The sequence below is a fragment of the Sinohyriopsis cumingii genome, chromosome 12 (assembly GCF_028554795.1).
Source record: "Sinohyriopsis cumingii isolate HCF-2022 chromosome 12, ASM2855479v2, whole genome shotgun sequence".
Classification (NCBI taxonomy): Eukaryota; Metazoa; Mollusca; class Bivalvia; order Unionida; family Unionidae; genus Sinohyriopsis; species Sinohyriopsis cumingii.
Genome location: NC_142972.1, coordinates 115,031,282 through 115,046,570, shown reverse-complemented (window position 1 = coordinate 115,046,570; position 15,289 = coordinate 115,031,282). Strand labels below are relative to the sequence as shown.

The 15,289-nt window shown below is 34.4% G+C and overlaps 1 protein-coding gene across 1 annotated transcript in view; it reads right to left on the bottom strand.

The window, feature by feature from the left end:
* Nucleotides 1–15,289, bottom strand: part of LOC149787289 (uncharacterized) — an 85,634-nt gene that overhangs the window by 52,111 nt on the left and 18,234 nt on the right. Inside the window, exon 3 of the mRNA XM_089978364.1 lies at nucleotides 7,098–7,162. Within this exon, the coding sequence (XP_089834490.1) occupies nucleotides 7,098–7,162 (65 nt within the window). The remainder of the gene's footprint in view (nucleotides 1–7,097; nucleotides 7,163–15,289) is intronic.

The following is a 15,289-nucleotide window of genomic DNA, read 5'->3' as shown; positions in this document are numbered from 1 at the left end:
TTACAGTACCTCTAAACAGTGCTCTGCTTTACAGACAGCGACCATATCAAAAGTTCATCATGGTTATAAACAACTTGCCACACACATTCTGTGGTGTGAAGTCTCAATTTAATATGGTATAAAATGAGTTGCATAACATCAATAAACTGATAGAATCCTCAGATTCACAAAGTTCCTCAACATAAGTGTGCACTCAAACTCAAAACTGACTTTGTCACAAGTTTTATATTTGTTAAATTGTTACAAACAAAATATATTTAACAGAAGTCTTAATCTAAATGTATTGCTTCACTGAAATCTCTGTGTCAGTTAGGTTCTTGTTTTGGAGCAGTTTACATTTCATTCTGAGTGTGCGATGAAGTTGATGAGTTTTGTAACAACTGGGCAAGGTCTCAAATTTAACACTTGCATACTTGCAAAATGAAAGTTTATTCTAAAGACTGCAAGCTGAGATTTAAGCACTTGCATCATCATACATTTTCTGTAATTGACAAAGCAGATAAACAAGGCTTATACAAAAATTTGCCCAACGATCAATTATTGATGAATAAATACAACAAACAAAGTGAAACACTTCTTTTAAGATTTTGTTATTACTACAAGCTCTTCTACTTCTAAATGAGTACACTCTCTTTCTTAGCAAAATGCAAAGGCTATTAACATTGCTATTTATCAAAATAATGTTCCACTCTAAAGTTTCATATTTTGCACATGGTTATATTTCTAAAGAATAAGTCAGTCCTTGCTTTTGCGCTATTGCATCAAAGTAAAGAAAAAAATCAAGAATGTTCACGTTGGCATGAATCTACTTTTTTGTTGAAGGATTCAATATTTATCTGATCTGCACGTATCTAGCTCAGTATGGTTACCACAGAGTTCAAATGTGAAACTATATGCCAGGGCCTTCCAATAGATTTAATGTTGAGGGTAAGTTGCCAAAGTAGGTGGGAGGTCTGGCAGACCTACTCCAACAAGGATACAGTTTTTTCTATTTTTAAAGAAATCATGTGAAAAGTAAAGTAGCCAGGTAAATCTCCCAGCTTCTGGATGATAACGAAAGCTCTGCTATATGTTTACCATGAATGTACAATTTTAAAAAGCAAAAATATGTACCAAAGTGTTCAGCTAAAATTAAAGAACGTTTGCTGGTCATCTTGTCTTCAAAATTTAACAAGAGAAAGGCTAACAAAAATCATTAAATCTCCTTGAGTGTGTAGGTGCAGGAAAATCTGTCTTTTAAAACAATGACATGGCAAATACACTGGTTCACAAGCAGAATTTAAATAAATAGATTTAGAGTATGTCCAACTTAAAAATGCAATAAAATCACCAGAAAAATAGACAGAGAATTTTATTTTGGATCATATGTGCTGAAAAAGTTCCAGATTTTAGCTGTTCCATCACAGATATAAAGTCTCAAGCATATGACATACATGTCAGAAAGTGAAATTTTGCGAAAATTGTAATGTGTAGCCTCATGGGCCTTAGGCTATTGTAGAATAAATATTTTTTTATAATATTTTAGGGTCGTGTTTTTCTTATTTTTGCAATTTCTTTAAAAAAATTTAAGACAATAGTAATAAATGGCAATAACTGGAAAAATTATCCTGAAAAAAGTTGTGCACCAATCCACCATCACACTGTTCCTATTATCATTACAAGTCAAGGTGAATTCTTCATATAAATACTGGCCAATAGGAACATACATAAAATAACAAGATTCTGAATTAACACTTTAGTGATCACATTATAGGCTTTGTGCTTTCTTTCCAGCACATTTCAAGGGTTGGAAAGGTCAAGATCATCTGGTACATGCAGTCATAATGACATACCCTATTTCTGGCAAATATGTATACAACAAAAGTCACTTGAAGGACCTGATACACTATGGTCTGAAAAGAAGTTCCAATAATTCAGTAAAGGACCCATTTATTCTTGTGAACTGCTGAGTGATTAAACCATTTATGATATTACTGATTGATAAGATTGTCAAATTCTCTGCTGTGGATTAAGACCAACACTATTTTCATTTAGGATCACCTAGACATCATTAGAAGAAAATGTTGAAAATCTCATGCCCATACAACCATCCATTCAGAAAAATTAGTGACAAGATTTTCAATATGTTCATTGTGGCAGCCATTTTGGATATCTGCAGTGCACTTTTATGATTTATGAGCAAATAGATATCATAAGAAGTCTTTTGGAAAATAACTCTATTTAAACAATTCCATCATTGTACAGGAGTAGCAATAACAAGATTTTCAAGATGGCTGAAATATAGGATGTCAGATCAGCATCATTTTCACTAGCCATCAAAACAAGTTTTCTTGTGAAAACCCCAATCATAACTGTCTGTTCAGGAGGAGTAGCAATAACAAGGTTTCCTAGATTGCCACTGTGGCAGCCATATCAAACCTCAGATTGGCATGACTTTCATTAGGACCATCTAGGCATCATAAGAAGTCTTTTGTGAAAACCACCAGCTGATATGACCATCCATACAGAAGGAATAATGACTGGATATCAAGATGGCTGCTGTGGCAGCTATAGCAAATATCGAGCAGAACTATTTTCATTTAGGACTAACCAGACACCATCATAGATCTTCTGGTGAAAACACCATGTCAATATGACTTTCCATTCAGGAGTAGTAATATGAATATTTACAAAATGGAAGGCTGGAAAGCCATATTAGAAATCAGACTGGCACTATTGTTAATTAATAATCCTATTTGTAATTTTATCTAAAATTTCTTTTACACATTTTTATTACTTTAAAGCTGAGTATGCACTATAAGTACATAGTTTTGCATTCAAACAATGTGGTAGCTACTTACTCCTAGTAACTTAATACAAGCTGAACAGATTCATACCATCATAAGGATTTCTAAGGCATCCTATAGGTCAAATGTCGTGACTCACTTTTTCTCTAGAAATTTAACCTGTGCAAAATATGATAATGTAGAGTGGGACTAAGGGTCCTTATGTGCTCTGCTAGTATTAATTATTGTGGTCTTTTCCTATTTTTTTAATTCTTGGTTTTTTTTCTGTAACAAAAGGTATAAGATTTCCCATATTTACATGTCAGATAATATTCACCCAGCCAAATTTTACTTTGTTGATTTTGGGTAATTTTAAACTGAACATTTGCTAGTGTCCGTGCCTCCCCAGAGTAATGTAAATCAGCGTTTCTCCTAGGAGTGCAAGACTGAAAGTCAATAATCCCCTTGGTGTCAAAAGTGGGGGATAAGATTGAGTAAAAAGCAAACTCTGGTGTTAGAACTAGGGGTCAACTTGAACATTTGGGGGTCTTTGATGTACAAATGAGGGTAAAGGGAAAGACTGGTAAATGCTTGGATTATAAACTTTCAGTGAAACATTTCATGTCCAGATAATAAAGTATTCAAATATGTGAAAACATCCATATCAACTGTTTATTCCAGTGCATCTGTGACTCAATGGTACGACTCACCAATGATATTGACCTTTATCATCTTTATAATATGCTGAGAGATAAAACCAAACTATAAAGACAGAGAAAAATAATTATATCAGAATCTTGTTATTTGTTGTATACTGCTTTCATGTAAAATGTGCCATTTGCCATCTTAAGTGACCATCATGGCATGAAATGATAATGATACAATCGGGCTGTCACATAAGTGTATCACAGAATAATCTTTTTAACAGTGCCATTTGTTTTCTATTGTCTTAAATTTACAAAAGACTTATAAAAACATGTATGGCACACTAGGGCCAACACTGATCACCAGCTAAGAGACAATCAAGCTGGTTTCACGATCAAGTACTCCTACTCACACCAGATCTTCACATTGCAAAGAATCATTCAAAAGTTGCTGGAATGTCAGAAGCCACTGTTCCTGAACTTCATCAGATTTAAGGAAGCTTTTGATTCTGTCCATCAGGACAGTGTGTGGTATATCCTGAGGCTTTATGCCATTCCACCAGGCATGAATGACATCATATACTCATTCAGCCCTGGAGGTGTTTGTCATTTTTGCCTGAAATGCGAGTAGGAAAAATATTTTGGGGGCTATTCCTGAATACATCCCAATACATCGACTTTCAACAGATTTTCCATCAGACTAATGCCTAGTTGTATTAGAAACATCATTTTCCATTGGTTATTTTGCTTGTGCATGAGCAGAAGGGTAAAAGTTGGAGTTCTTTTTTCTTTTTTTTGCTTTAACGGACCCATCATTTTTATATGGAGACCACTCTTTATTTGAAATGCCCACCTTATCCTAGTTTTTGCAAAGGTTCACCTGCCTGTGTGCAGTTCAGACTGGTCTGCCTTAGATCTGAGGCCTAAAAGTCTAAAATCCAGACACAAAATCAGATTCCGACCACAAGTGAATTTTGGGTCACAAAAAAATGGGTCCAAAAAATTAGGTTTTTCCCGCTGTATTTTGTAGTGCAACTAGAACGTAAATGTTTATTTGATATCATTGTAGAGCTATATCTGTCTGCTTTTTTGTAATACCACCCACTTTGGTGTATCTTAAATGCTGCAGAGCTCGGTACAGCCTCATCATGCCTACAGGCAGGATTTGGGCTGAATGAGTTAGGCACCTGTATGACAAGCTTGAGTGTTGCATTCACAATGAATTCACACCAAAAGTGATCTGTTAAGATCTGGTTCACAAATGACATCTGCCAGGGTTCCATGCTAGCTCCACTCCTGTTCTGCACCAATCTCCATTTGGTGCTCTGGTTTACACTGGATGGGCAGGAGACAAGCCTTGCATGGTTAGACAGAGAAAAGTCTACAGATCTGGACTTTGCTGATGAGATCACTTATATGGAGGAGTCAGTGGTGGATCTGCAGTGACACTGTGGGAAGCAATGTTGGCCTAGTTATCACCTCCAAGACGACCAAAAGCTGGTTGTAGTGAGGTATCAGCAGATATTCCCATCAAAGTCAGAGTGAACAATGCTATGCAGTTCACATATCTGGGTACTATGGACAGCAACACTAGTGACCACAGAAGTGGAAATCCATTAGTACATTTGGAAGGCAAGTGGGCCTTTCAAGAAACTGAGCAAGATGGGGTGGAACATAAAATATCTCTTGGAAGACAAAGAAACTATACTCCAGCTATTTGCTAACTTCCATGCTATATAGTTCACACACCTGTGTACTAAAAAAGCAGAATGAAAGCTTAACAGCTTTCATCACTGCTGTCTTATGAAGATTATGAATGTTAAATACAATGACTTTCTGTTTAAAGAAACATGTCAAATGTCCAGGCAACCCGATCTTCTTTGAATGGGCTGCATGGAGGCTGCTCTGAAGATTAACAGACTGGGTCCTATACAGAGGGAAGAGACAGAGAGGTGAATAATATCTGAAGATTATGTGGATGGGGACTGTAACCAGAGATATGGAGAGGAGCTGCAGTCAATTGCCAATTGACAGGACAGAGATAGGAATCATGACACTGTGCCGATGGCTTGATGACAATGATGATGAATTTTGAAACATTTTCGCTAGTTTACAGGCAGAGCACATAAGGATGTAAAATAAACATGATTTAAAAACATGAGAAAATCATCTTCACTGATAAAATTATTTTAATTCATTGGAGATGAAAAAAGTCCTATTTTTGACTGTTTTGATGAAAAAGATTAAACCTTTAGCAGATGACATACATGTCAGAAAGTGAAATTTGTAAAAACGACAGCATTACCTCAACATTTTCAATAGTCAATGTTCAATGGATGGAGTGCATTCAAAGCATTGAAAGGTAAGTGCCTGCTTGACTATGATATATAACAGTACTTCACTGAATTGACAGACAAGACACAATCTTGACATAGCAGAAAGTATTTGCTCAAAATTCACCATTTTTGTTTAAATATCAGTTCCTAATTTGAAACATATTGTGTAGTTCTGCAATGATTAGTCTAAGTAAAGAAAATGCACATCTAGTGATGGTGGAAATATTTTGACCAAGCAGTAATATAAAATATTACCTATTCTTCCTTCACTATTTTTAAGTGTAATCATCAAACATCAGATAATTGGTTAAATATCACTCTAATGATTAAAACTGACAGATGAAATTGACAAAAAATGAAGTTCCTCTTTTCCTTGAAAAGTTCACATTATAGTCTATTGGTAACCAGGTTTAAAAAATTGCATTTAAAAGAGAAACTTTATGAATTGATTCTTTTTGGCTTTCAACTTGTAAACAAATGCAAGTAGGAAACAAGAGCTGCTTAAAGGAACTGACACTCTAATGGCTGAAAATTATTCTGGAAATTCTAGATATGAAACTTTTTCCTCATCGATTGCTGAGTGTCAAACAATCTAATATTTTTCAACAATGACAATATATTCAAATTAGCCACTGTGGTAGTCATATTGCATACCAGATTGACACAATTTTCCTTTTTCACAACATATCATAACAAGACTTCTCCTGGAAATCCTATGTTGATATGACTTTCCTCAGAGGAGTAACAATAACAAGATTTTCAAAATGGATGCTTTGGTGGCCTTATACAATATCCGATATGACAGCATTTCCATGCAGTACCAGCTAAACATCATATCAAGTCCTTAACTCATGCCGATATCACTATCTATTCAAGGGGTACTTGCAGCAACAAGATTTTCAAGATGGCTGCTGTACATGTGGCAGCCACAGTGAAGTTCAGATTGGCACCATTTTCATTTAGGCCAAACTAGACATCATAAAACATCTTGTGGTGAAAACCCCATGTTAATATGGCTTTCCACTTAGGAGGAGTAGTGATAAGATTTTCAAGATGGCTACTGTGATGGCAATATTGGGCATTAGATCTACACCATCTTTATTTAGGACCAACAAGACACAAGAAGAAGTCTTCCAGTGAGAACCTCAAAATTCTTAAGATAAATGTGATGAATGTAAAGCTTCATGGCAAGTAGCTAAAGAAAATTAGTAATAACAAACTTGTGCTAATGAATAGATGGGTGATGGACTATCCCATAAGCTTGATCAGAAGAGCTAAAAATGATAAAATCAGGTGTTGGGATCATACAACTGATGCAGTCTCTATGAATAAACATATTTAGCTGAACATACCTCTGTTGTGAGCACCATGGCTGTGAATTGACTGCCGCACATACAACATCTTCGCTCTCCGGATGCTTTAAAAAAAAAAGAGTCTATAATGGACATTCATGGAACCACACAATCTTGTTGTTTCAGGACAGATGTCCCTTATACACATATATAGGTCAAGTAAATCAGTCAACTTGAGAAAAGGGTTCATCTATATTGTCCATCAAAAGCAGGTGTCAATATGAAACTGTCAGCTAAACAATGTTTTACTGTCATTTAAAGAGCTAAAAAGGTAAATTAAAGTCTTATCTTCACTTATATATATGTTACTTCATTAAAGCAAATTACAACAGTCAATTGGCTGAAGATTTCATGAACTTTCTGCTTTAAAAAAAGTACTGATCTCATACAAGACCAGGCAGTTATTTAATTTATACATTTGTCTGTCTGAAAACATCATTGTTAACAGGTTCCATTGTACATGGTCCTCAGTTTATGAACATACAGAACATTTCAAATAGACTAACATTATTCCCATGCTTTTATCCATTACTTCTAAACCCACTACTACAATTACACATATATCTGGGCAAAACATTTGGTGTCAAGGATTTTATGTTACAAAATGAACTTTTTTGATACCCACTACAAGAATTACAATGATTTTTTTCTTCATCTGAATGCAGAACCATTGGAAGAGATGAAAGCCAAAAGTGCTAAATTGTTTTCTTGTATTTCTTTAGAGTATATGTGATGGTTTCCTGAGCATGAAGGAGAACACAGAACTCTTATTTAAGCATGTACTATAGTGTTCAATCAAACATAAGTAAAAAAAAATCAAAGTTTTGTAAATTTCAACTAAGATACTAAACGTAACTGAACACCATGAGGAGAAGTAACTGAAATTCTAAAACAATTATCCTTGTCCACAAACTGACCTGAATCATATTCCAAACTTTGAAATCTCTATCTTAACGTGGTAAAGGAAAAAAGTGTGTAATTATATACTGTGAATCATATCCCAAAATCTCAAGTCTCTATCTGAAATTGGTATAGGAGAATAACATCAAACTACATACTTTTATGAGTATCAATATTTTGTGGTTTTGAGTACAATGACAATTGGTAAATAGATTCATGAACTGGAGAAGGTTCCTTTTATTTCCATGGGATTTTTCATTATGCCTTAAAATACTTGGCCTGTAGCAAAGATTAAATCACTCAAATTGATACCTTATGAACAGGAGTCCCTCAAAGGGACTGACCACTCTATTGTTCAAAAATATTTTACAGGAATTCAAGAGAAGACCTTTCTTCCCCTTAACTGCTGAGTGCTAAAACAATCTCTGATATTTTTCAGTGATAACAAGATTTATAAATAAGTTGTGGTGGATATACTTAATATCTGACTAGTACCATTTTCATTTAGAACCAACAAGACATCATAAAAAGTCTTTTGGTGAAAATCCCACACTGATGTGACTTCTTGTTTTGGAAGAGTAATGATAAAAAGATTTTATTAATGGCTATAATGGTTGCCACATTGAAAATCAGACTGGCACCAATTCCATTTAAGACCAATTAGACATCATTATTACTCTGGTCACCAAACACCTTGGAGAAGTAGCTATAAGATATCACAATGGCCATTACGGTGACCATATTGGAAGTGAGATTGTCATCATTTTCATAGACAGCAAAACAGATTTCACATCTTTCAGTAAAACCCTATGTTGATATGACCAAACATTCAGAAGAAGTAGTGACAACTAAATTTTCAAGATGGCCAGTGTGGTGGCCGCATTATGCACCAGATCTATATCATTTTCAATTATAGTAAAATGGTGAATGAACTACAAGAAACATCCCATGGAAAAGATATGAAGTAGAGAGACAAAATCCACAACTCTGTCCACAATGAATAGATGAGACCAAACCCATAAAAAGTACATACAGACCTAAAAGACAATGTTCTTACCGTATTTTATGAGGAATATGTTGAATGGTTCTCAAGTTACGCTTTTCAGAACCAACATCCCATTTAAAGATATGAAGTTGATCAATCAGGCCATAATTCAGTCGAAATGGAGTACATGAGACAAAACTTATAAAATGTACATCCAGGTTTAAGATACAAGGGTCTTACCAAACTGCATCAGAGTAAATAGAATGGTTTCTAAGCTATGCTGATTATAAGTAATAAGTAATAAATAATATTCAAGGTAAAAATAAGAAGTTGATCAATAATGGTCATAACTTTGCTCAAAAAGGAACAGATAAGATAAAAAAAATTAAAAAAATGCACATCTTCATTTCTTTCTTAACTCATTAACCCCTGATGCCGCATTTACATGGCAGGAGGTAGTAGCCTACTGCCAAGTTCTGTAGTGTCAAGATCATGTAGGATACACTAAAGTGGGTGGTATTATAAAAAGATAGATGTAGCTATACAATGATACCAAATCATCTGATGGTTTTAGCTGCACTACAAAATACCGAGGAAAAAACCTAATGTTTTGGACCCGTTTTTTTCCCCACCCAAAATACGCTTGTGGTCAGAATCCGATTTAGTGTTCAAATTTTAGACTCTTTAGCCTCACATCTAAGGCAGACCAGTCTAAACTGCACACAGACAGGTGAAGCTTTGCAAAAAGTAGGATAAGGTGGGCCTTGGGAATAAAGAGTGGTATTTTGTTTTAATGAGAACTACCATATATAACTGTCTTAAGATTTCATCTATTTGAGACAAAAATGATTATGAAAATAATAAATGCCAGTAGCCTGTCTATGTCAATGGGAATGTTGTTTCATATCACTGGACCAGAATACTGAAAGCTCTTTCTTACAACTCCTTGTGTGGCTAAGGTAAAACTTAATTTTTACTTCTAACATACCTTAAATTTGGAGTAACACGAGCATCTCTTTGGTGAAAGGTATACCTTTGACAAATTTTGTGCATGCATTGGTAAATTTTTTTATCTAATTCATTGAGTCCTGAAAAATTACTATAAACTAATCAAGAATGAAATGACATGCCCTGTTTGGAGTTCGAAAAGTTTGTTTAATGCCTGAATCAGAGGTATTACCCCATATAAATTACAACAGTCCAAATAAGACTGAATATAACTTGTACTTATAATGAAAAGGAATCTTCCAATTTTCTTGAGTAGCCAAGGATAAAAATTAACCTTTTGCAAAACATGATTAGCATGAATATACCAAGTTAAATTGTCGTCTACAAATACCGGTACACCAAGAATGTTATCAAGAGGTCATTTTAAGGTTCACATTGCTGAAATAGAGCTTGGAGTTTGTTGTTATCTAAGCTTGCTCTTTTCTGTTGTGTTGTAACTAATGGGGCTTTTGGTGTTTTTTTAGAGGACAGTGGGAGAAATTTAATTTCCTATTGTTATGTGTATTTAATAGCATTATTTGGTGGCTTTTCTTAATGACTGTATATTATGTATATCTGTATATTGTACCTGACCTTGTCCAAAATCAAGTTCATTTTGTACCTGTCCAGTAACACTTATTTTGTAAACAACAATATTTCTCTATGATTGTGGATTAAAAATTCAGATCAATATTAATTTTAAACATGTTTACATCAGTTTGAGTTAAAGATACCATCTTGATCTGACCTCAGAAACTTCTTGAAAGGAAATTTCCCATGAAACTAACAGAGTATTTCCAGAAAATGGTAAATGCAACCTAGGTCAATTAAATGGGTATATAAACTTGTTTTTTTTTTAACGATTACTCATTCTTGCCTTAACATCTTAAGCAGAACAAGTCTTAATGTTGTGTTCAGTTTTTAATTTTGTGAATGTATTTATTCATATTATTATTATACACTGGAATTATAAAGTGCTCAATAATATTCTTGGACTAAAACATTAATTTGAAATTATAGTGAATTCAGTAAAAGACATTTGGATTATATTATTATGATACATCAAAAGACTGTTAGCACATGGCTGCAACCCAAGCCATTGACACGTTTGAGACTACAGGCACATAAAAACATTCAATATGGGAATTTATTTGGAACACCACTGGAATTCAATTGGAACTTCATACAATAGGGCTTGTGATAGAACCTTAACAGTTATTTATGATTTAATTCACAATACTTTAAGTTCTTTTTTAAATTTTCACTTTGTATTCTTGGGAAATAAATTATTTGTTGAATTTTACACAACTTGTTGCTTTTCACTCTTATCTATTACTTAGTTTCAGACCGTAAAGTCATAATATTATCATCAGTAGTAAGTTGTTAAAAAAAGGAATGATAACAGTGGTGTAACAATAAAACTCAGCAGTGCTAAAAAATAAATACTTTTACTTCTAGAAAGGTGATCAATTAAAGATGCTTTGATTACATTAATAAATGTAAAGTTTGTCAAGCAAACTTTCATGGCCTACAAAATCAAAAAATTTACAAAACTAAACCATATCAGTGCTAAATATTTCTCATTTACCTAATGACTTCATTCATTCATCAATCAAATATACAAACGCAATATCACATGAGTGATTATGTTGCAAGTCAGAATGATTATCATTAACAAGATTGTAAGTGTTCAAATAGTTCACAACATGACCATGTACATGTTTAACCAATAATATGGAATGACAAAAGGGGAAAGAGATGGTAGTGTAGTCATTTACATCATCTTTCATTCCAGCTTTATGCACTGGAATTACCTCAGCAGTTTTCCAAGACTGTGAAAATTATTAGACCTAACACTTTTATTGCGAATAAATGCTTTACTCTACTTTACAGCTGCCTTTAGTAACCTTCATCCAATCTTATAAAAAAAATGCTGACTTACAGCCATCCATTTTTAGAATATATTTCGACATAAATTTCAGGAAATTTAATCTTAATATCATTTGAGATTTTTTCAAAACAAAAGTTTCTACAGTTCCAGATGATCCAAGAAAATTTTAGGTGCTTGAAGTTTGTCAGTATATCACATATTCATTGATCACCTAAATCATTTTCACCCGACAATTAAATTGACTTATACTGCATCAAGTATGCATGTTTCATTTTTAGATGTAAAAGTAATAAAAAATATTGATAACAGTATCTCTACAAATATTCATGTCAAGGAAACTAATATCCACCAATATGTGGAATATTCTTCATATCATTCCATGTCATGTAAAAATGGTATATCATATAGCCAGGCCAAAAGATACTGGCACATTATTTCAGATTATTGTCAATTACAAAATTCACTGAATGAATTAAAAACATATTTCCAAAACAGAAATTATCCTAAACTTATAACTGATTCTACGCTGAACAAAGCCCATAATCTTACTCAACATGAGGCTTTAAACACAGCAAAATGTACAACAGAGAAAATATTCCTTTCACAATACAATGTAATCGCTCATTACTTAATATAGGCCTTATAATTAATAAACATTGGAGTCTCCTAAATTTATCAAATAAATAACAGCATAAAATCACTTTACAACAAAAAACCAACTCTTGCTTACAGAAGACCCAAGAATTTGTAAGATTTTCTAATTAGAACTAAACAGGCAGAAAATAAAAAATAAACAATTGTCATCATCTAAATGTAATAGACATCAGTGCTCTCAATGTGTAAACATAAGAGAAAGTACTTCTTTCAGTAGTGCTAATACAAAAGAGATATTTTCTCTATGATGTAACACTAACTGCATATCAACTGATGTGATTTATCTGATAACCTGTAAAAAATGTAACATGCAATATGTTGGACAAACACCTCAACAGGTTTATCATTGATTGATTGATTGATTTTTTAAGGGCACATCAGCACTGTTAGGCTATTTAGCACCAAACAAAATGTAATTTGTATATTTTTTTAAAAATTATAAAGGTCCTATATCGACCAGCGACATAAAAGAAGAATTGGTTGAAATTAAAAACGGTAAGATGGTAACGGTGCAAAATAAAGCTTCCCGATCAATGGGAGATGTAAATGTTCTATGTTAATGTAAAAGGGTGAAAAGGTATTAAAATGGGACGGCACATACTTTGCATAAAACTGCACAAGGTGATAGCAGAAAAGTCAGTTTTGAGTAAATATTTATGGCTTTCAGGAACTCTATAATACGAGTGATATTTATAGTATCAAAAAGTTCTTTCATGTCATGCACAATGTAATAACGATCGCGCGTAGGTTGCAGGTCATAGCACTCTATCATGAAGTGCTTGACAGTGAATGGTTCATTGCAAGAAATGCACTCTGGTGGGTCTTCACCTTTTAGTATGTGGGTGTGGGTGATATAAGTATGACCAATTCGGATTCTTGCAATGACTACCTCCTCCCTACGCATGGTTCTGTAGGAAGGAGTCCATTCTCCTAGAGATGGCTTGATTGCATGAAGTTTGTTATTCACGGCATCATTCCATGATGCCTGCCACTTCTGACGAAAGAACTTTCTGATACAAGGTTTAAAATCAGTATACGGTATTTTAAAATCAGATGGTTCTTGAGTAAGGGCCATTTTAGCAGCGCAATCTGCTTTTTCGTTACCTTTAATACCAATGTGGCTAGGTAACCAACAGTATATTATATTGTGGGAGACGCTCATCTTGGTATTTTTGATGAGTAAGTTTTTTAATAATGGGTTCTCCAGTTTTCTATTGTATAGAGACTGGAGTACTGATAGCAAGTCGGAGAAGATGATACTGTTTAAAATATGTTTCTTTTCTATATGTTGCAGAGCAAGGTCTATTGCTCTGATTTCGGCTGTAAAAATTGATGCTCCATTTGGTAAGCGAACTTGCGTTGTGTGATTTCCACAAACAAAGGCTGCAGCAGCCTTTTCCTCATCCTTTGATCCATCAGTGTAAATTCTGGTGTAGTTTTTAAATTCGGTGAGGAGTTCATGGTAAGAGTTGTGGAAGATAGAAGGGTTTGTTTCAGATTTTTTTCCATCGTGTAGCGTAAAACGTACTTTTGGTTGTTTAATTAGCCAGGGTGGTGTTTCAGAGATGGACATTTTCTGAATTTTAGAAAGATCTATATTTGTAGTGTCAAGGCTGGATGATATTCTAATGCCAAAGGAAGGTATGGCGTTTGGTTTATTTTCGTATAAAGTTTTGTATTTGGGTTGAAAAACAGCCGAAAAAGCAGGATTCAGAGGGTTTGATTTTAATTTGAGAGCATACTGTGCGGAAAGCATTTCTCTACGATGCGATAACGGTGGTTCATTCGCCTCAGCTAGAATGCTTTCACATGGGGATGTTTTAAATGCTCCCAGAGCCAGTCTTATTCCCTGATGATGAATTGGATCAAGCATTTTAAGATATGACTTTCGGGCTGAACCATACACAACGCAACCGTAGTCTAGTTTGGAGCGAATAAACGTTCTATATAAATTCAGGATGACTTTTCTATCAGCACCCCAGTCAGTGTGCGCTACTACTTTAAGTAGGTCAAGTGCTTTTAAGCATTTGGCTTTCAAGTTTTTTAGGTGTGGAATAAAAGTAAGTTTTCTGTCAAAGATAATACCCAAAAATTTTGTTTCCTCAACAAGTGGAATAGGTGTTCCATCCTGTGTGAGTTTAGGTTCATCGTGGTGTCGTCGTAATTGACAGAAATGCATACATACCGTTTTTGATTTCGAGAATTTGAAACCGTTCGTACTAGCCCAATTTTGAATCTTGTTGATATTTTGCTGTAGTTGTCTTTCAATTGTATGCATGTGCTTTGACTGATAACATATGAGAAAATCATCAACATATAGTGAGTAATCCACACCAGGAGTCAAACACTTGGTGATGTTATTAATTTTGATATTGAAAAGTGTCACAGATAAAATACTGCCCTGGGGCACACCCATCTCTTGCTCGTGCAATTCTGAGAGAGCAGAGCCCACTCGTACCTTGAATTCTCTGTCTGAGAGGAAGTTGGATATGAAAGAGGGCAGACGGCCTTTTAGACCTAGATGATGCCGGTCTTTTAGTATCCCGTACTTCCATGTTGTGTCATAGGCCTTTTCTAAATCAAAGAAAACCGCTACTAAATGTTCTTTCTTGATAAATGCATCGCGAATGAATGTTTCTAGTCTAACCAGATGATCGTTGGTGCTCCGTCCATAACGAAAGCCACTTTGGAAAGGAGATATTAAATTGTTAGTTTCCAGGTACCATACAAGCCGAGAATTGATCATTCTTTCCATTGTTTTGCACATGCAGCTTG